At 37.2% G+C, this 22,120-nt stretch overlaps 3 protein-coding genes across 4 annotated transcripts in view; 1 reads left to right on the top strand and 2 right to left on the bottom strand.

Annotated features, from left to right (window-relative positions):
* Nucleotides 1-1,298: 1,298 nt before the first annotated feature.
* LIAS (lipoic acid synthetase) lies at nt 1,299-13,101 on the bottom strand. Of its 2 annotated transcripts, XM_061164585.1 has the most exons (11): nt 12,942-13,096; nt 11,656-11,828; nt 10,654-10,747; nt 9,954-10,034; nt 8,085-8,241; nt 7,944-8,001; nt 6,494-6,622; nt 4,565-4,710; nt 3,843-3,913; nt 3,361-3,472; nt 1,299-1,627 (listed from the first exon to the last, which is right to left on the bottom strand). In XM_061164585.1, exons 1-11 carry the CDS (start codon nt 12,984-12,986, stop codon nt 1,575-1,577), a joined length of 1,119 nt encoding a protein of 372 aa, XP_061020568.1. In that variant the 5' UTR covers nt 12,987-13,096; the 3' UTR covers nt 1,299-1,574. The 2 variants fall into 2 exon arrangements, with proteins under 2 accessions (XP_061020568.1, XP_061020569.1); XM_061164586.1 differs by lacking the exons at nt 1,299-1,627; nt 3,361-3,472; nt 3,843-3,913; ... (3 more) ...; nt 8,085-8,241; nt 10,654-10,747 and having other exon boundaries at nt 9,950-10,034; nt 12,942-13,101.
* A 441-nt stretch (nt 13,102-13,542) lies between these two features.
* On the top strand, nt 13,543-18,093 carry RPL9 (ribosomal protein L9). Its single transcript, XM_061164581.1, has 7 exons — nt 13,543-13,702; nt 13,792-13,907; nt 14,527-14,622; nt 15,706-15,838; nt 16,794-16,874; nt 17,080-17,194; nt 17,356-18,093. The coding sequence occupies exons 1-6, from the start codon at nt 13,657-13,659 to the stop codon at nt 17,184-17,186; spliced, it is 579 nt and encodes a 192-aa protein (XP_061020564.1). The 5' UTR covers nt 13,543-13,656; the 3' UTR covers nt 17,187-17,194; nt 17,356-18,093.
* Nucleotides 18,094-19,652: 1,559 nt separating this feature from the next.
* Nucleotides 19,653-22,120, bottom strand: part of KLB (klotho beta) — a 32,175-nt gene continuing 29,707 nt past the window's right edge. Inside the window, exon 5 of the mRNA XM_061164580.1 lies at nt 19,653-21,936. Within this exon, the coding sequence (XP_061020563.1) occupies nt 21,548-21,936 (389 nt within the window). The 3' untranslated portion in view covers nt 19,653-21,547. The remainder of the gene's footprint in view (nt 21,937-22,120) is intronic.

Genomic DNA, 22,120 nt, shown 5'->3' with positions numbered 1-22,120 from the left:
GTCCAAGGGACTCTCAAAAGTCTTCTCCAACACCACAGTTCAAAAGTATCAATTCTTTGGCATCCAACTTTCTTTATAGTCCAACTCGCACATCCATACATGACTACTAGAAAAATCATAGCCTTGACTAGATGGACCTTTGTTGGTAAAGTAATGTCTCTGCTTTTTAATATGCTGTCTAGGTTGTTCATAACTTTTCTTCCAAGGAGTAAGCATCTTTTAATTTCATGGCTGCAGTTACCATCTGCAGTGATTTTGGAGCCCCCCAAAACTTTTACATTTATGCTAACAAAATGCCATTTTAATTATTTTACATTGGGATACCAAAAATTTCACTTGACAAAATAACTCTTAAGATGTTTCATTACCACTTGCCCACCCTGGGCAATTTTAACAGCAGATTATGTTACAAAATCAGGGTCTGAAAATTAATCCATTTTTTCCTGTGAGATAATATATTTTAAGGAGGGTAGTTGCCACAGATGTTAAGATGGAAAGTTGATGGGGCTAATTTTACACAGCGAAACTCATTAGGATCTATAAGGAAAGTGACGGGAGGAGAAAAGGACAACTCACTCCAGTCCTCTTGCCTGGAAAATCCCATGGACAGGGGAGCCTAGTGGGCTACAGTCCATGGGGTCCCAAAGAACTGGACACGACTGAGCACACACAGCATGAGGAAAGTGAGTCAAAACATATATGGCTCCCCTGAGTTAAATTAACATGTAATTTTCAAAGTTATACACATTATAAAAAAATTAGTTCACATATTTAAAACTTCAAAATAGAACTGGCTATCCAAATCACATATTTTACCATATTGCCATCTAAATATGTCCCTTGTGAGATGTGGTAGAAAAACAGGATTCAGAGTCAAAGGATGAATGTGAGTTCTATATACTTAAGAAAGAAATTCCTCATTCAGGTCATTACTATGATAAAACACAATCACCTCACCAGAGTGATGTGAGTTGAATAAAAGTGGACAGTGCATGTAATGTAGCAAATATTATAAAATCAGAGTTAATGTCTTATTCTTAGGTTATATTTCCCCATCTTGGACAACATCACAGTCTTGGCTTCATAGAAGTCCTAAACAAGTAATCAATGTAGAACTATGTTGTAGGTCTAAAATAGTTGTTATCTATATGAAGGGTCAACACTGAAATTCTTAAGCCTCTCTAAATTATTCCAATGATGTTTTTGCTAAACAGACATAATCTCAAGTGTATACTGTTTCATCACAGAATGTGATTTTCCAGAAATGAAAGGTGACAATGATATACAGAGGCTCAAAAGATTTTCTAAAAGTTTTTAATGTATTATTTAATGATAAACTCTTACAAAGACATTTTATGATTACATCACAACAAGCAGTTGTTTACTGGGACAAAGAAGACATGCTAAAAGACGAATGAATTATTATAATTAAATATGCATAGCTTATTGACATTTTCCTTAAAACAAAAAAATTAGGATGTATCCACTGAATTCTAGGCATTCTACCATCACTTCTGTTAATAACTGGAGTGAAACTTCCAAAATTATCATGATCTTGAATGTCTCGTTAGATGTTACAGGGCTTTTGTTTTTCTTTTAGCCACTAGATTTTTCAGGAAAAATTCACCTATTTAGGAAAAATTAAAAGATATTAATATCAATTTAAGGTATAGATTTCAGAATAATTATACTTCCATGTTTCCCTTTAAAGAAGACTTCTGTATTTATTGGTGTTTCCTTCTTCTCAAATCTCAACGGCAATAATTTTCTAACCCCACAGATCCCCCACATCTTTGGCTCTTTCCTCAACCATAATGATCATTATCCTTAAAAGACTTTTTCTATCACTACAATTCCTACCATTTTTCTTTCGAGTAACCCAACATATTATAAAGGGTGACCCTATCGTATCTAAGGTGCATCTGTTCTACTTTATGTGCAGTATCTATTCCTCATCACTGATAAAGTACTGCTGTTGGCTGGCACCGTTATTTCAGAGAGCAATTCGGCTACATTATCAGCCTAGATTCGACGTTTATATAACAGAGACCTTGCTGCAGTTGAGCAACTTCATTTGATGGAATCCCTTTAGCTTATTCCCCTCTAGGGAAGCAAGAGCTCTTCACTTGTAATGGGCTTGCATTCTCTCCACACTCTAAGAGGTGCCTGTGCACTAAATTAGCTACTTAGAGGGGGGCACTTTCACTTTTCAGGTCTTAAGGTTCCACTTCGTTTCTGGCTGTTACACACGGCTCAGCGCTCAACGCCAGAGCTCAGTACTCCAGGCCCAACATCACGAGGAGTCTGACGAACTTCTCTGTCATCTTAATGTTGTTGCTTAGTCACTCAGTTGTGTCTGACTCCTTTGTGACCCCATGAACTGTAGCCCACCAGACTCCTCTGTCCACAGGACTTCCTAGGCAAGAATACTGGAGGGGGCTGTCATTTCCTTCTCCAGGGGATCTTCTGAGTAGAATGCAATGACTGTGATGTGTACACAATCACCAAGAATCCCAAGGCTCATAACCTAGCCAAGTAATGGAGAGAATAATCCCCGCTGTCCCATGCTTTATCTAAATCTGATAAGAGTAGAACCATATAATCAGATCCTAATCCATCACCTGAATCTAAGGCTTTGTTTCTTTTACTGGTAATTTTAAAGAAATTAAAAGGTTTACAATTCACTTACTTGTAAAAATGAGAAATTTGCCTTACCAAAAAACAAAAAAAACAAAAAACAAAAACTCCTTTCAAATGATATTCTACTTTAACCACCCACCCTGGAAGCTGCTGCTGGTCCTATCCTTTATATATATTTTTAGCTTGTCAACAGCACTGCTTGAATAAGAATAAATCATTTACAATTATTGATTTCCAAAGTTCCCACAGTCTGTCAATCAGTGTCTGATTAAATTCTTGGGTTTTATAACCAAGATAAGCTGTTGCTAGTTCATTAAAAAAGTCTTCAATTTCTTTACAGAACACACTGAATATTACTAACACCTAAACATTAATTTTTACAATCAGAATTTATGCCTAATTTAAACATATCTAGGATTTAGACTTCAATGTATAACAGTCATTAAAAAGATCATTAAAGAAAAAATTAAAAAAAAAAAAAAGATCATTAATAGTATAACACAGTTTGGATATATCCAAAAAATAACTAGCTGTTTATTCTTGTAATGGCCATTACCACATGACTTTCTCTCTTGAAAAAGGCTTTTATTTTCATAAGTCAGCTCAAGCTATTTATCAAAATAAGAGCTGAAATTACAAAGGTAAAAAGTTGTACTGCAGCTAGTAAAATTACACTAAAATTATGGACTAAACAGAAGCATGCCCTCCCATCTAACTTACCTGCTTTGTATGAAGAACGCACCAGGGGGCCACTTGCAGTATAATGAAATCCAAGTTCATTTCCTACCTTTTCCCAGTATTTGAACTTTTCAGGAGTAACGTATTCTTCAACCTAGATTTAAAGAATTAATTCTAGATTCTAGAATTTTCCTCAATCACTTTAGTTCTATATGAAAATCTGCTTGTTGGCTACTTGGTCAGAACATAATGGTAGCGAATTACAGTGAAGGGGAAACATCAATTTTGTATCACACTAGCTATTCCAAAAGAGGAAGGATCAGTCACGCCTTATATATATAGATTCCTAAGGAAAGGACTGTGTTACTTATCTTGTGTCTTCGGCTCAGTACTGTGTCTGGCACACTGTTACTACTCAAGAAAAGTTTTCTGAGTGAATGAATAAATGTCTGAATTTTACCTATAGAAAATAAAGATTTAATTCAAACTACCAAGAAATATTTGGGAACTTATGGTAGTTGTACCTTAAGATGGCGCTTTGTTGGCTGCATATATTGTCCTAAAGTCAAACAGTCCACATCTGCCTCACGAAGTGCTATAGGAGAAAAAGCACACGTTACATGTGCAGATTTTTTTACAGTGCTATTCGTATGCATTGCTGTGAAGGGTAGCTTTTAATTATTATTTGAATTTATTACTCTTTGAACCAACAGATAGCTGCACGTTGGCCAAGGACCTTCAGGTAAAATAAAAGCTTTTATATTTTAAAATTTAAGAAGCTCAAGAATTGCAAAGTAAACAGATTTAATAGACTAAAATAGTCGAAAGCACACCATGCTATGTAACAATGCTGTAAGTAAGCACTTTCTCAAAGGCCTGGATTCATCTTAGTCATCTCTGAGCTGTCAGTGGTTGACAGAGCTGCTGGCACCTGGCTGGCACTCAAAAATTGTCTTGACTGGACAAGAAAAGCAGACAAAATCATGTTTTTAGTTGATGAAAGGGTAAGGAATAAAACGGGATGCAAATTCCATATTCTAAGCCTCCTGTACATCATTCCATAAAGTTTTAAGAAAACATACTTCCTTTCCTTTCTATGCTGCTGTTTATAACCATATCCTGAATTTTTGTTCTCACTAGCACTTTCACTGAGACTATGGAGAAAGCATACCAGGTCTTCCAAAGTGGGATTCCTGCTATCACTCAAGTTAAATGGAAAACAGTTTTCATTTTTCAATTTCTTTACCTTTCATCGTGGCGTATACTTGCTCGTCATTCTCACCTAAACCCAACATAATAGATGTTTTAGAAATAACATCAGGTCGAACCTCCTTGGCATGTTTTAGTACGCGTAGAGACTGGTCAAAATTGGCCCGGGGATCACGAACTTTCCTTGAAAACAGCAGAGCTGTTGTCAGCAAGAATAACCACAAGCTCAACTAAGTACATAATCATGCAAGCAACCTGAAAGACCAGGAAAGTACACTCTGGACATCATGCTGCATCATACGGTTCAATGGTAGCGTTTGTGCACAAATGTCGAACTGTTACTTTGGGAAAGAAAATAAGGCTTCACTAGGCCCCCCCGTTCTGTTGACTTTTCAGGCCTTTCAAGCCTGGGGCAGAGAAAATGAGAACAGAAGTAATGAATGAAGTAATTCAGTTTATGAATTACTCATTGAGAAACCAGGATTCTGAGGCCGGAGAATGAGTGATTATAAGGGTAACTGAGAGAAAGGGGGAAAACATGGAAGAAAATTTCGATACTGAACAAAGAAAAAACTGTTTAACCTGAACCATTTCAGAGGATTCAAACTTTCATGTTCATTTCTTTTCTAAAGACTACGCTGCCCTCTGCTGGTAAGTATACAGCATTGCCATTTCTTAGGTTTTAAAAAAAAATGCACGATTCTGGAATTTTCACTGGAAAGGATCATGTTTTTAAATGAAAACAGAGAAACTGGCACCACTGGTGGTGGGATCATACAATATGACAAGGTTGGAACAGGTTGTGCGCTTGACCTCAACAGGGGACAAACCACTGAGTTTTAAATGGATAAAGGCCCAAAGGACACAGTTGCTGACGTTAAATTGCATTCATTTGAACTCTGCTGCTGCTGCTGCTGCTAAGTCGCTTCAGCCGTGTCCGACTTTGTGCGACCCCATAGACGGCAGCCCACCAGGCTCCCCAGTCCCTGGGATTCTCCAGGCAAGAACCCTGGAGTGGGTCGTTTGAACTCTAATGTACCTTTATTCTGTGTAACTGATCTGCTGCTATGTTGCTATTGTTAATCAGAGACCAGTTCACAAAGGAGGAGAGGGAACAAATTTATGAATTTAAAAGTAACCACAATACTGATAATAAGGAAAATACTTTTTGAAAGTATTTCTCCACTGAATTTAAATTATGCTCCCTAATACATTTATGATTTAGTGGAAATGCTGGTTATTGTCTATCATACTTCTTTCTGTGACACAGAATAATGTGTAGAAGCTAATAAAATCACTACCAAATGCTTTACTAAAATAATGAAAATGAAAGTATAATCTTGCCTGAACATTTCTATTTTTCTGAAACATGAATAGTTACTGACACAGAATAACAATCCGTAATTATTTCTAACTACTAAAATTACTAGGAAGAGTAAGAAAGCACAGTACCTACTTTTTAAGAGATTTAAAATACATCTGAATGATACCATTTTTTCCTTCAGCATCATTTACTGCATATATTATTGTCAAATGCATTGTTATGTCTTTTTTTAGAACTATAATCAGTTGCTCTTTTGTAATATTTTTCTTTTTGAAAATTGTTCTTTGGGGAAAAAACCCAGCTCATCACCACTTGCAATACTTTACCCAAAAAAGATGCTAGTTATGTTTGTATGCGTACACCAAAGCATATACACACGTGTATACATATGTAAGTATACAGACACTGAGATGCAAGTAATTGATATTACCAGGTGGAAATATTATGGATGATGTTTATACTCTTTTTGTTGGCTATATTTTCTAATTTTTCTGTACTAGACATATACATATTTTTTTAAAAACACATTTTTGTTTAAAAAAGAAGAGTTCACTTTATAAAATTACAACGTTCTCCCCTGAAAAAAAGCATAGCAGATTTGACCCTCCAGACTTCCCAACATTACTCAATACATGAAATCACCTCTGTAATTCTGGAACTGTTTCTACATTATGTGCATATACATCTAATCCTGACAGGGCAACTTTTTCTATCGCTTTAAGATCTCCTCGGAAATCAGGGGTGAGACATTCCACAAGAATTTTTGGATTCCTATAGTGAAAAAGAGATAGGTATCACACTGAGGAAAAGAACTGACAAAACTTGCTCAAAATAGAAACCATCAGTATGCATTCAGTATCAGTTTCAACACAGTAAGCTTCAGAATCTTGCCAAGAACAGCACGAACACACAAACGCTTATATATGAACTGTTAAATGAAAACAGTAACAACCTAGAACATCAGACCTTATGTACACTGCGATTAAAACACATCTGCTTGCAAATAATGATCAGAATAAATTTTGGGATTACATACACTTTTAAACTTTATTAAAAGTTGTTTGAAGAAATTAAAATATAAAGTATTAAATATAAAATAACTTACATTTTTAAGAAAGTAAATTGGGATACCTCTTATGTGAATATAAAGTGATTGCCTAAATTTTGATTTCTTTTAAAATTCATGAATAAAAAAAAAATTCATGAATAGTGCCCTCCTCCCTTCCTCTAGGTAAAATAGTTCACAAGTGCTCTGGGCTTTAAAAGCTGTCTTCTTAAAAAAAAAAAACAAAAAAAACCTGTCTTCTGAGTTGCTGAGTCATGAGCTTTGCTTAAATGAAATACAAGCTAAACATTAATCTATTTATACTATGCATTCAAGCATTAAAGTATGAACTAGGTAAGAGAGCTGTTCCCTTTGACAAGCAGTAGAAACGAGTGAGAAACTAATAAGCTTTTTCACAAACCAAACTGCAACTGTTTTTTTGGGAGTTGTTTTATGAGGGAACAGATGTAGAAAGCACCACATCACGCCCTCTCAGGGATTCAAGAGATGTTGAAAGAACACATCTCTAACTCACTGTTTAATCGCAAGGAGAGACCCACTGGTAGTTTGTGAAATCAATTTTATGGGTGGAACAACCAAACTTTTTTTAAATGAACTATTAAAGAAAATATTGGGGGAAACATGGCAAAAACATTTACTGAGTGTGCTAGGTGTCAGACTAGTTCTGAGCTGTAGGAAATAAGCATAAACTCCTTTTGAAAGGCTTTTAAAATCTACATATTAATAAAATGTGAGTTATGGGTAAAATCCCCAGGGCATGTCAACATAAATAAAATTTATATCAAGATTACATATTTTAACAATGTGGGCGTTGATCTCATCCTAACTTCTCCTAGATGATGATTTATTCAATTCAGTCCTGGGAAGACTTTAATTTCCAGCAGATTATAAAACGGGTTTATAACCCCCCGCAAAAGGTTAGTAACCATTGCTTTAAGTTAACCTTAAAAAAACCTTAAATAAACTGAATATAATATGGGTCAACAAAAGTCCCTAAATTACACAAGCAAATGCAAAAATAAGTACCTTTCTTTTAAGTAAGATACAGTGTTTGCAAAGTGCTCAGCTCCTCCATCAGGCAAATCTGGAATCAAGAGAATCCATTGCTTAAGATGACGTCACAGTTTAATAAGTCAATTTAAGAAGAGGTAATGATGACGCACTAACCATCTCGATCCACAGACGTCAGGACAACATAATCCAGACCCCACTCTGCAATTGCCTTTGCAGTATTGTAGGGCTCACTGGCATCCAGGGGAGGTGGATTTCTTGCAGTTTTAACAGAACAAAATCTACAACCTCTTGTACATGTGTCTCCCATCAACTAGAATAGAGATGTTACAGTTTAAATCAAATAAACAGATGACTTTGAGGAATATAATCGAAAGGGAATAAAACCGCAAGGAATGAACAAATCTTGACCGTTTATATGAAATTTGAAACATTCAAAGCTAAATAATATAGTTAAGGAATACAAACACATATGGTAAAACAAGAAAGAAAAGGAAACAATAAACTCAGAATAAGTTCCCTTAACGGGAAAAAGAAAGGGGATGGGCTCTAGAAGGGATGAAAGACTAATGTTCTGTTCTCAAACTGGAGGTATCAGGGTATCTGTGTATTGGTAGTCTTTATAACTGACACATAGGTTATAAAAATTCTTTTATATCTATTTAATTTTAACAAAAATGATGTTAAAAGAAACAAAATACTCAATTAACCTATCAATATGCAGATCTCTGTGGACGTTAAACAGAAGGCATAGCTCTCTCTTGTTAAACAGATGAAAGAGAAAAACACATAAAAAGTTGGTAACGGGATTCCCTGCTGTTTCCCCAGGACCCTGCTTCTGCTGCCACGGGTCACTACCAGGCTCTACCCATGGCCAAGCACAGCCACCGCGGATGTTTCGGAGCCACTGGAGTTTCAAAGCCCTATGCTAGGGGCTTTGATTTGAGGCAGAAAGCAATTCTTTCCCTTTATGTTTAACTTGCTCAGAAGGAACTCACTGCAATGGTAATTAGGCCCACCATCTCACAGAATGTTACTGAAACAACGAAACCTCCCAGGAGTCACTATGCACCAACAGTGATCACGGAGAGCAGGCAAGGGATAAAACCAGAGGTTTCCATCAGGGAGTATTCAGAATAACTCCTTCCTTCAAGCATTGATGTTGTATCACTTAGAAAAGCTCTCTCGCAGGCTCTGTATTATTCTAGAAGGAGCTCTATCTCACACGAATCTCCAGTTTCTCATGTAAATAGTCTCTTGCTGGCATAACTCATTTATCAGACATTCCCCAGACAAGTATGAACTTTAAGTTAGAAATAATTTAGATTTAACCCAATATTTCAATCTCTTTGTATGAATAAATATGGTAGACTGCATTGTGAATTCCATTTCTTACTCCATCATATTAAGATCATACATTTTACCCTTTGCCATGTAACTTGCAGGGCCCGCCTTCTGGGGGAGGAACTTAGTCCTCTACTCCCATTGATGGCTGGCATGGCCATGTGACTTATCTTGGCCAAACAATGACAGCAGGTGTGACCAAGCATAAGCCTCAAATGTGCATGGATGCTTGGCTTGCCCTCTTGTGCTCCTTCCATCCTCTGTGATAAGAATATCCTTGGCGAGCAGCTGGTCCAAGAATAAAGCTCTGCAGAGGAGGCCTGAGCCCAACCTACTTCCTGGAGTCCAGTTTAGCGCACTCAAGATCAGATGACCATGGGCTAACTGAAAGGCCCATGAGAGGGAAATATAAATCAATAGAAGAGGTAGTTCAAGGTAGCACATAATTAATTATTATATTCTATCAGGTAGATGGGAGAATCAATAACAGACTTATTCAGAGAAAGGTGAGATCATAACAAGTTAGATTATTGTCAAGTTTCCCCCCCCCCACAAACTCATATGTAACAAAAAATATCATCATATTTTTTTGAGACTCAAAATGCACATTTGTAGGAAAAAGACATAAAACATTTCCTTTCAGTCTCTAGACTAAAACCCTGGAATCTGAGGGTACCTTACCATGATTGTGGCTGTGGCGGTAGCATACTCTCCACCTCCCCAGCACTCTCCAATATTGGGACATCGCGCTTCCTCACACACCTATGAGTAAAAGGGGACTGAATACAATCAGGCTGAAAATGTTTACCAGTTGAGCAAATTAGTCACCAGGCATTTTATACTCTCCATTCTTTATACAGTATGTTAGGAAATTCACTATTTGGAAATGCTGTTAAACTGCCAAACTACATAGATATTAGGATTCCATTTTTAAATTAAAAACTATGAATATATATGTTTTATATGTACAAATAAAAGTCCGCAAGGGTGGGTATATGTTGAACAGTTAAAGTGGTATAACAAACACTTGAGATTTCATATAGTATGTTTCACATTTAATATACCCTTTCCAACAAGCATGTACTTAATTTGTAATACAAAACAAACAAAAACTCTCATTCCCTAAATGGCAGAAAAAAATTTTTTGGTTTGTACTATTAAATAAGTGGCTAAGAAATACAATTACTTTTTGCTTCTTTTGCAGGGAAAATAACTTTTAAATATATTTCCATTACTGAGAGTAATGTGAAAACATCTTTATTTACTTTCCTTGCTATTTTCAATATGTATTTTATTAATTTTCAAGTTATATATGCATAGGAAAATTATGTCTCAGGTAAAGAGGGATACTTAACCCTTAACAGTAAGTAAGAAAACTTACTGTGTGAAGATTTAAATTCCGCAAAGTGTTTTTCAGTTTATTGTAATTTTTCCCCATAGGAATCTCTGTCTTTAGCCATGGAGGTAGTCTTAACCTGCGGAAAGCCAAAATAACTATATGTTAACAAATATGTTCCCAAATAAGCACACAGCTTTGAAGTTACTTTGCTCTATTATGATGACCAATTGAGAATTTTCCCTCTGTAATCCTGGAATGATTCTTTTAATTTCTGCCATAGAAGATAACAGAATCAAACTTAGATTTGCTCAAACCACCTTAGAAAACACTCGTAACTGTGTCTGTAAGGGCACTTGGCTCACGTCTTTGTTTTGCAAAGGCACAAGAGTAATACCATCTTTTAAAAAAAAAAAAAAAAAGGAGCTTCTGAAACATCTCATTTCTTAATGAATAATACTGACAAAAAGTTCTGTATTTGTTCAGATTAAAAAGAGACCCCATAAGTGAACTTTCGATTTTGATAGGTGTTAAATGGAAAAGAATCTAAAATTTGGAGTAAAGACTACATATCCTCAGGTTTCCCTTGACTTCCACCCACTTGTAGTCTAGAAGTTGCTGGGTAAAGTATCTCCCAAAACAATTTGTGCTCTGCACTAAATTCTCTTACCATTCTTTTAAACTAAGGCATGCTATCTGTGATAGGAGAAACAACAAGTTAGATCATGAGCACCCAGTAACAATGAAAACCTTATCGAAGTGTAACAGACTAATATCTAGGTGATAATCTTTGCTCTCTGAAGACACTTGTTGCTGGATAGAAAAGGGAGATGGTGGTGTAGGATGGCTAAGTCCTAGCAAGGCTGTCAGAGGACAGACAGAAAAGAAAATGTCACCTATTTGCCTATTCTATGTTTGTTATCTTTCTAATGATTTTTAGCTAAATTTAACAAGCTGATTAAAAATGTATTCCAAGGCTTGGTTATATCTGAAAATGATGCACTATGAAGAAACGGCATGTTAAAATTACTCCAAATTTTCAATTACCTTTCTCCTTTCTGGCGTTTTAAATTTCCTTTATATTCATCCCAAGTACTCTTGTCGGCCAGATCACCAGATATAAATTCTTGAAGGTCTGGTCCACTCTGTAAAAATTCCTTTTTTCCATCTGGCAAGGAACTTACTTCTCTAGCAGGGCTGCATAAATATTTTCCAAATACCTAAACAAAGGGTTCATTATGACATTTATTTAGCTTGCCATTTAGTCACTAAGTCGTGTCTGACTCTTTTGCAACCCCATGGACTATAGACCACCAGGCTCCTCTGTCCATGGGATTTCCCAGGCAAAAATTTATTTAGTAGATTTAGTAATAACTTAGTTTTAACCTATTTACATAGCTAAAAGGAAAAGTAAGCCAGAGAACTGATTCAGAAATGACGTTAAACTATTTACAAGCTCTGTGTTGAAGCTTGGAATCTAAGGTTAAGGAGGACCCAAAGAAGAATAGGAATTAACTATTTCTGTCTACATTTAAAATAGATTTGGAAACTTCTGGAACTGGCTAAGAAAACATGCCACACTTTACCCGTATCAGGACTAAAAAGTCTGTCTTTCAAGTATAAACTGCAATAACAGGAGAAGATGCTACAGCTTTGAATTTTCTATTCCTGACGAGTCAAGGACGTTTAAATAAAATCTGAAGTAAATTATCTCTGCCTTGGGCTTTGGATAAACACATGTGTTAAAACTTAAGAGGTTTAAGGTTTAACCCAGCTGATTTCAGAGAACTTGAAGTAGGAAAACCAAACTTACTATTCCAATTTTCTACCGTTACATTCTGTGTTTGATCAAGGAAGTCACTCAATATGTATTTGTTGACCAAAAGAAGCCATCAGCTTCTGGATCTGAACACACACATGGACAAGACAGCCAAAACACTATAAAATTCAGAGTACCAAAAAAAAAAAAAAAGTGTGCCTATTAAGATGCTGCCCGATTGCTACTGTTCTTGCCCAAGTCTCCTGCTCAATTTTACAGCACAGATTTTTGGGTTCTAATTGTCCAAACTGATGTCTAGTACAAATCACTGATATGCAAGAAAAAAAAAAAAAAAACAAGACAGCTCTCAGCGTCAGCCAGAGATACCTACAAACAAGTCACTACCAGAGACTTAACTTCGTGGGGGTGTCTAAAGACGAGATACCACACGAAAAATGTTTAGAATAAAACCTGGCTAGAAGTAAACATTCAGTAAATGCTGACATTATTGGGCGCTCTAAAGGGATGGGAGCCCTCTACCCCACGCCCGCACCCTGCTTCCCCAGCTGCTCACCCGGGGGCCCAAGGTGCGGACCGCGCCCCCGCAGCGTAGAGACATCTCTCTCTTTTTTTCCTAGCAAGGACGAATAATCAGTAATCCCAGGGAAAAGAGAAAAGGACAAACCGTCGGCAGACTTATGACAAGCTGAACCACCCTGACCCGGTGGAACTCGCGCAGCTCCGCGATTGGCTGCTTTAGTCTAGCGGCGTCGCGCACTGATGACCCAACACGCAGCCCTCATACGGACTATAAGAGCGTGATGACGAAAGACGCTGTCTCTTTGCCGCATCTACTGCGAGGTGAGATGGTTTCTGTGATCGGTGGGCTTTGGGAATCTGAAGCCATCGGCTCTGGGAAGGCCAGCGGCGTGGTTGTGGCGGTCGGGAACTCTATCGTGGTTGTCTTCCCACACAGCGAACGCCATATGAATTTGGTTGCGCTGGAATTCGAGCCCTGTACTGGGCTTTCAGGCCTACCCCAGCTCCTCAGTCTTGCCGGGATGGCGCCGGCTTGACAGGACTCCCAGGGATGCGCTGAGCGGGGAGTTCGCCCGCTGGGCTTATAACAGGCGCCTGGGAGCTCCTCCTTCCATACCAGGGCGCAGCGGGGACAGCTGTCGGTTCGGGTCCTCCCGTATTTTTGCCGGCGGTCTCCGGTAGGAGTGGAGCTCCGTGCAGTGGAGTTTGGTCGTTAGCGGCCTTCTTACCACAAGTGTTTGTGTTTCAGAATGAAGACCATTCTCAGCAATCAGACTGTCGACATCCCAGAAAATGGTACGAGACTTGGTGTTTGCGTTTTTCTTACGTCTTTACTACATGCTCTATACCTTGTTCCGAGGCCTCACGAGTACGTTCTCTCCTAGTCGACATTACCTTGAAGGGACGGACAGTTATTGTGAAGGGCCCCAGAGGCACCCTGCGGAGGGACTTCAATCACATCAATGTAGAACTCAGTCTCCTTGGAAAGAAAAAGAAGAGGGTGAGTTTTTTTTGTTCGTTTGTTTTGGGCACAGTTGCTTGTTTGGAGGGCTGTGATTTAAGAGTAACAGAAGGGTTGCTTTTAAAATTACGAAATTGAGATTCAGTGTTTTAGCTTCAAATTGGGTATCCAGAATTGTAGCTGGTTTCAGTATTGCTTTAACAAAATTGGAAGATCAAATTCTGAACAAAGTGGATTAGAAAAACTCCAGACCAGGGTGGAGCGGGGTAGTAATGATTCGTAGCAGATCTTAATAATACTGTTACAAGTCAAGTTTATTTTTTTCCTGATTGTTTTGTAAAAATCTCACGGACGCAGCAGTGGGTCTTAAACCTGATAATACTACAGGATTGACGTTTAATGCAGCTTGTACCATACTTTGTTTCTGGGTTGTCATTCCTTTGTGAAATAGTGTACCTGTAATGCATAGTAATAAAAATAGTTTTGAGAGGGTGTTTTGGTTTTTTGGGGGGTTTTTTTGTTTGTTTTTTTGGCAAGTTGTACTTTTTAATTAGGGAAAGTACTAGAATTTACAGTGATTGTTGTGAATAAATGGACTTTTTTCTAAGCCTGCTTATTTCTGGAAAGAATTTTCTAAAGTTTTTTTGTTCTATTACAGCTCCGTGTTGACAAATGGTGGGGAAACAGAAAGGAACTGGCCACTGTTCGCACAATCTGTAGCCACGTACAGAACATGATCAAGGGTGTTACACTGGTAAGCAGATTCCTCAGACTACTTTGTCTTGGAAGGGGAGGTTTCTCAGCTGTACTTCATGTATGCAACATAAATGTTTGCTGCAGAGAATAGATTATGCATGTAATTTAGTGGCGTACTTGAGCTTTAGTACTTGGGAAGAGGTAATGTTGGCAAATGTGTCCAATAGGCATTCCTGGGTCTTGGGATTAAGTGTGTGTGTAAACACCAGGTAGTCTTTGATAGTCTGCTGATGGGGGGTTTTTTTCCTACACCAATTGTCTCATTTTCAAGGTCCATGTTTATAGAAAATTAACACATGGGGTAGACTTTGGTTTCTTGTTTGGTGCCTGTCACTACTACTCCTGTGGGGATAGAAAAAGGTGGATCTAATTTCTGAACTCCATGTCCATTTCCTTAAACACATGCCAGGGTAGGTTCCTTGAGTGTGGGTGCCTTTGTATCCTTAATTCTTGCTACCTGGTGTGCCTTGATACCCAAGATGAAAGGCTTTGGGGTTCTTTATGAGAAACTAGCGTTGTTTACTGTGGACATGGTGGTTAAATTGCTGTGGTCTCCGACTCTTTTGCAACCCTGGGAACTGTAGTCCACTATGCTCCTCTGTCCATGGGATTTCCCAGGCAGAAATACTGTAGTTGTTTGCAGTTTTCTTTCCCAACCAGGAATCAAACCCATGTTTCCTGCACTGGCAGGTGGTTTCTTTAGCACTGAGCCACCTGGAAAGGCATAGGCGGTGGTAAAACACTTTTCATTAACATGGGTGCTTCAGTCCAGCAAAGAGACAACAGAAACAGATGTTTCTGTGTACAGTTGTTACAAGGCTTGGTGTGGGTTACTGTATAAAATCTTGACATGAGTATGTGAGAACAGTTTTCAGTTTCCTTTGTTATGGGGGAGGAAATTTTCCTCTAAAGTTTCTGTAGAGATTTGGTCATTCTTTTCTAGGTGCAAAGAGGGAGACAGCCCTGACAAATACGTAAATATTCCTTACAAAGGGGCAGTTCCTACTTGGTTTTCAGAGAAAAACTGGGTATCCTGTTAAAATTTCTCAGCATTACTAATAGTTTGTTTATTTAAACCTAGGGCTTCCGTTACAAGATGAGGTCGGTGTATGCCCACTTCCCCATCAACGTTGTTATTCAGGAGAATGGTTCTCTTGTGGAAATCCGAAATTTTTTGGGTGAAAAATACATACGCAGGGTTCGAATGAGGCCAGGTATGGTTCATAAATTTTTTTTTCTGCTTGTGAAGGCTTAAATATATTTTGGGTTAGTTATAACTAAGGCCAGATTATTTCAGAATTACCAGTTTGATTATGGCTTTATATCATGTTTTTACCGATTGTGATTCCTGACGGCTTATAATTGGGATAGTTTGCAGGCCATGAGACCTATGATTGGTTTTATAAAGTGAAATCCAGAAAAAGAATTTAAATAGTGGTTAATAACATATTTCCTAGACTCAAATCTCAGCTCTGTTGGTCATTTTACTCATCTGTAAAATTGGGAATGCTTCATGATTAATTAAAGTAGAAGTGCACTTAAAATAGTTCTTTTCTGATACATAATTGATGCTTCTAGCACTGAAACATTAGAAAATTTTAAAACTTAGTGCTCTTTGATTCTGATTTTTTATTCTATTGAATTGGGAAGGAGTGGGAGGTCTTGTGCACAGCTTGTGAGATCTTAGTTCCCCACTAGGTATCGAACCTTTGCCCCCTGCATTGGCATCATAGAGGTTTTAACCACTGGATCAGCACGGAAGTCCCAAAAAATGAGCTTTGAGGAATACTAAACATAGACAGTAGAAATAGGAAATAAAATTGGATACAAAGCTTATTTATCTGGCTGAGTCTTAGTTTTTGCTTATTTAGCTATGAGATTCTTAGTCACAACATTCAAACTCTTTAACTTGCAGCATGTGGGAACTAGTTCCCTGACCAGGGATTGAATCCAGTCCCCCTTTATTGGCAGCCCAGAGTGTTAGCTACTGGACCACCAGGAAGTCCCAGGAATACAAAATTTGCCCAGATAATTCAGATTCTATTACAAAACATAGTTTCATTTGGTGTGTGGAAATTTTAAATAAATTGCTCCTTGATTTAAACATTTTAAATATTCTACAAATTTTATTTTATGTTGACACTATGCAAATGTTCTTTTATATTTTAGGGGTTGCCTGTTCAGTATCTCAAGCCCAGAAAGATGAGTTGATTCTTGAAGGAAATGACATTGAACTTGTGTCAAATTCAGGTTTGTATGTTTACTGTGCATAATGAATGCCAATAAAATCTTGTCTATCTAAATCCTGGAGTTGAAAATACCTGGTATTTGTTCATTTGGTGAGGGTTTTTTTTTAATTTTGGGGATCTTAATTAAAAGCTATAAAGTACAGCATGTGATGAAATACTTGGGTTGGGTTTGGCTGATAATTGCCTTATCTTTTTCACCCTAATAGCTGCTTTGATTCAGCAAGCCACCACAGTTAAAAACAAGGATATCAGAAAATTTTTGGATGGTATCTATGTTTCTGAAAAAGGAACAGTTCAGCAGGCTGATGAATAAGATCTCAGGTGGGTTTTTGTAATATCTGTATAATTTTATTGCTTTAGTTAGGTCTAATTAAACTAGTTGTAGCAAAGGCAGAAAGTATGTTTTACATGATTGAGAATAAAACTTTTCTGGGCAAGAATATTGATGGAGAATTACAGACTATTTCTTTTCTTTTTTACAGTGATCCTGCTGCAGAAACAAGATAGCAGATGGTTCTGTGGACTCAGTTGTGATATTTTAAAGAGACAATAAAAACTCTTGATTTGAGAATTTTTTCTATTGATTATCATTTCAAACTATTTGGCTAGTAAGCAATTAAGTAAATTCTAGTGTGTTAAAAACAATAACCGAAGGAATAGGAGTGGTTGATTTTGTTGTTAGCAAGATTTAATGGCAGAAGGGGCTTGAAGGAATACCAAGGACATTTCAGGCAAGAGGAATATGGTTATCGTGGGAAGAACTTTAGGTGATGCCCTAATTTTGCAGTGGTGTAGATTTGAATATTTGTGAGGCAAATGCCTGAGTCACAGTAACTGAAAAAGCAGCTGAGAAGTGATACTGTCTTAGTAAGAATTAAAAGATGGAGTTAATTTGTATTTATGATAAACATGGTTGCTGTAATGTTCTCTGTTATACCCAAATTTCAGCCACTTCTATATCCTAGTCTTTGATAGCTTTAAAAAAACTTAAGAACCATTCCATGTGTCATACTTCAGATATACTACTGTATAATACTGTGTTTTAACTCAGTAGAGTTGCCCCTAAACCTGTAGTCCTCCCCTATCTCATTTGCTAGAAACTCTAACCGTGTAATTTCTCAGGCAAAACATTTTTAACTTTGTCTTATATACTGTGTCTAGTCCATCAGAAAAATCTGTGGGCTTACTAATCTTGGTTTAAATAAATGAAATTAATTTTATATTGAGTTAATCATTGGTTTGATGATAACAGTTAAATTTTTAAGAGATGGGTGAAATTGTAAATACAGATTTTGCTTTGAGTTATTTTGAGATGAGCTTTGGGGTTGGTGTTGGATGATTTAAGTTGTCTTTTTCTTTGAGTGACAGGTTAGTAGTAAGCTGTTCTCAGTGAAGCCTGTTGTGCTCATTCCTCATGTCCATCCTAGCATGCCCTGCTCCAGTTTTTGTCGATAATGTTTATAATGTAAGATTAATCATTTACTTTGTTGGGTGTTGATTATATACTTTTTTCCTGCTAAGAGTCTAACCTTCATGGGGGGCGGGGTGTAGCCTTGTCTACCCTGGGATATTCCAAATTCTTAGAACAGTGTCTGGCATATAGCTGTTTGCTGAGTGATTGGTTCCCAAATTGCCAGGGAGATTTCAGGTTGTGGAGATTGAGTAATAGTAATGGGCCTCGAAAGATGTTTTTAAGGTATTGACAGAATTTAAAGATTGAATTTGAGGGTTGAAATTTCCAAGTGGCCATGTTGCAGAGGGATAGAGGTGTTTGTATTGAAGAGTGTCGGTATGTGGGCAGTGGTAGCAGCAGTGGGAGTGAAGTGTGGAGACTTTGAAGGGTAACTATTGGCAGTCTGGTTGTAGCTAAGGAGTTACTTCAGTTTAATAATTGAGATGTGGTTGAGGGAAGTGTAGTTCTCCCCAGCAAAGCTTTCCATGTTTTCTGTTTACCATGGGTGAGCATGTAGGTGCAGCCTCAGTTTTGAGCTGTGGCAGTCCACAGTCTCTCATGAGAAAACATACTTGGGAGTAAAGTGCCCACTTGGCATGCAGTTTGGGAGGATGGAGGGATGTGATGTTGGCAGAACCCAGTTAAAACACCAAACATTCAGATTCCACAGTTCTTTAAATTGAATATAAATAATCAGCATAATCCAGTTTATTTGGAATAAATTACATTGAGAATTAAAACACCTAGTCATAATTTACTGACCTCAATTTCCAGAGGCTCTTTAAACACCATAATTGTGATACTTCCATATATATCAGACTTGGTAGTGAAAGGGTTGTTGAACTGAATGTGGAGAATGCAACAATACACAAAGTAAACTACATTTTAAGATGTTCTTCAAGTTTCAAAAGGTAAATTAAAAGATCCTGTCAAAAGCTGCCAACAGTTCCTAACTGACTATCGTTTTATTTTTTAATTAAAGGAAAAAAACATGTATTTGGTAATGCAGAATCTACGTTGCGGCAAAGGCTCTTTAGATGTGGTATGTGGGTTCTAGTTCCCTGACCAGGGATTGAACCCAGACCCCCTGCATTGGGAGCATGGAATCTTAGCCACTGGCCCACCAGGAAAATCCCCATTTATGATTTTAAAATGAATTTAAGAAAAACCTGAAAGGTGTAACTGAGCATGAGCCAGATTAAAATATGTACCTAGGGACTCATGTATGATGATGGCTTAAAGACTAGTAAAATTCCCAGGTGGCAAAAAAGGGAGGACAGCATTGAATTAGGGACTTTACCCTTGATAACCTTATCTTCCCTGGTGGCTCAGATGGTAAAGAATCTGCCTGCAATACAGGAGACCCCGTGAGATCCCCTGGAGAGAATGGAATGGCAACCCATTCCAGTATTCTTGCCTGGAGAACCCCATGGACCGACCATAGAGTTGCAAAGAGTGACTCAAGGTGACAAGTTTAAAAGATACATTAAGCACTAAATGTAAAGACTTAACGAACTGAATACAAGATAATCAAAGCACAGAGGACAAGAAAAAAGTCTTAATTCCAAGTCTGTTCTTATGACTGAATATGGATTTCTTTTTCAAAACCTTGGGTGTTGACTTGCTCAACTGATTATCTAGGATTAAAAAACTAGTTACTGTAATCATGTATAGCCTGATAACTAAGTGGTCCTCAAGTGAAAGTCACTCAGTTGTGTTTGAATCTTTTTGACCCTTTGGACTGTAGCTCTCCAGGCCAGAATACTGGAGTGGGTAGCTGTTCCCTTCTCCAGTGGTTCTCAGAGAAAAATATAAAAAATTCTTGGAAAATAAAAGCTGCTAAGGTTGGAGGAAGGATGCAGTTGGAACAAAAAGACAAGAAAAATATCTAAAATTTTACTATTTGAATTGGCCAGCCAGAAAGAATATTAATGTCTTAACCACTTTTGCATTTGTTTGAATTGACCAATTGTGTTATCTGTATCTTTGAAACTTAATGCCATTATCAATTAGTATCTCAGTTATGCAGGAAATAAGCTTTCCTTTGACTCAGGAAGTCAAACTTCCAGAGGAGTAGACAATACTTAAATATTGACTCACCTAAGGAAGGAATGGGTATAAATGGTTTAGATTCAGGTTTTCTTCCTCCCAGCATTTAGAATACAGTGAATGAATGCTTACAGAATTTTAAAAAGTCAAACTGCAAATTCAGTTTTAAGAATTTACTTAATCCTAGCTTCAAAGGTTGCAATGTAAGAATAGTTACTAGGCCACCAATACTGTGAATTGTGTCCACAGTTGGGAGGTGCCTTCTATACCTTGAGAGGTCCATATGTGCGTGTGTTAGATCAGCGAAGGACTTCAGGGGAGAGAGCAAGTCTCATGGGATAAATGGTAATTTGATAACTTGATAATATAAAAAAAAACTTCATATCTTAGAATATTTGCCACATCTGTTACCTCCTAAGATTCAGGTGAGGAATAATACCAATTTGAAGAAGTTGCTGTACTGTGAGATTGAATGACTTCTCTGTCTTCACAGACAGTTGGGTCTAATTCTCTTTAATCTTTGTCCTCTGATGTTTACATGAGTTACTGGAAATTAAATGTTATTTTTAAAAAAATCATCTGATAAAAGATCTCATAAAATAAGATGTTTTATAAATGCTCAATTTTAATTTCTCTTGAGAAAAGCTGAGGGATTGATGTGCTTAAGAGTCTGTAACTGGCTATAAACAAACACTACTTCTTAACCTTATTTTTTTCCATTTGAGAACTACTCTGACCAAAGGGGAAAGCACCTGAAAAGTGACAGAATTTTATCAATGACAGTCTCTGCTGTGGAGTCTTAACAAAGTTGTACTTTCAAAACAATTTCTTTTATCCTAAGTAACTACTGGTATGAATAGAGGAAAACTAGAGAATAATGATAGGAAACAGCTCATCAAACTGCATGAAACAATATATCAGATATTCCTCATAAGCTTACTGTAGGGTAACCTTTACCTTAGATCCAAGAACTGAATTCAGTGATGTCAACACCTTTTAAGGGAAAATTTGAACCACACAGTGGAGACCGCGATTGTCATTACCTTGGCTATCACTAAATTCTCAAGTTGTCTTTTTTCTACAATATAGGTGTATCTTCTGTAAGTTACCAGTATATGGAACTGGAGTGAATTTTTAAACTTTTCCATCCTGCAGACAGAAATAAGATCAGCTTAGCTAAGAACTCTGTTGTGGCCTTTCTTTAACGGTATGTGCTGTGAGTTCTTTGCTTTCCAAATTTTTCTTCTCTTTTGCTTATGAAAAATGGTAATTGATAACAGTAGAACCAGGGTAGAGAAGAAACAACATCCAAAGAATATCAGCGGTTTCTTCTGCACAAGAAGTAAGCAGACAATACATTCCGTGTTTCTTTGAGTCTGACTGCATCTAGGACCACTGTTCTCAGAAAGGAAGCCATTGTTGCTGATCAGGTTGTTGTAAAACTGGATTGAGGATTTAGCTTTGAAATCGGGTGTGAAGAATCCAAATCTGGGTCTAGATTTTTCTTCAGTCAGTTTGAATACATAATAGCCTTTGATTTTGATTTTATCAATCAGGTATGCTGAAAAATACCAAAAATAAACATTAATCACATGTGAACTACTAGATATCCTTAAGAATTTAGTTTTCACTGAAAAGTCTAAAACTCACGCTCATAAAACATGATTTTCATTAAAGGTTTTTTGACATTATTTTATCAATGATCTTTCTTGAGAAGGTGAATATAGGTATAGTAATTTTTTAAA

The sequence above is a fragment of the Dama dama genome, chromosome 17 (genome assembly GCF_033118175.1).
Source record: "Dama dama isolate Ldn47 chromosome 17, ASM3311817v1, whole genome shotgun sequence".
Lineage (NCBI taxonomy): Eukaryota > Metazoa > Chordata > Mammalia > Artiodactyla > Cervidae > Dama > Dama dama.
Note: the sequence above shows the minus strand (reverse complement) of the source record. Positions and strands in the feature narration are given on the sequence as shown.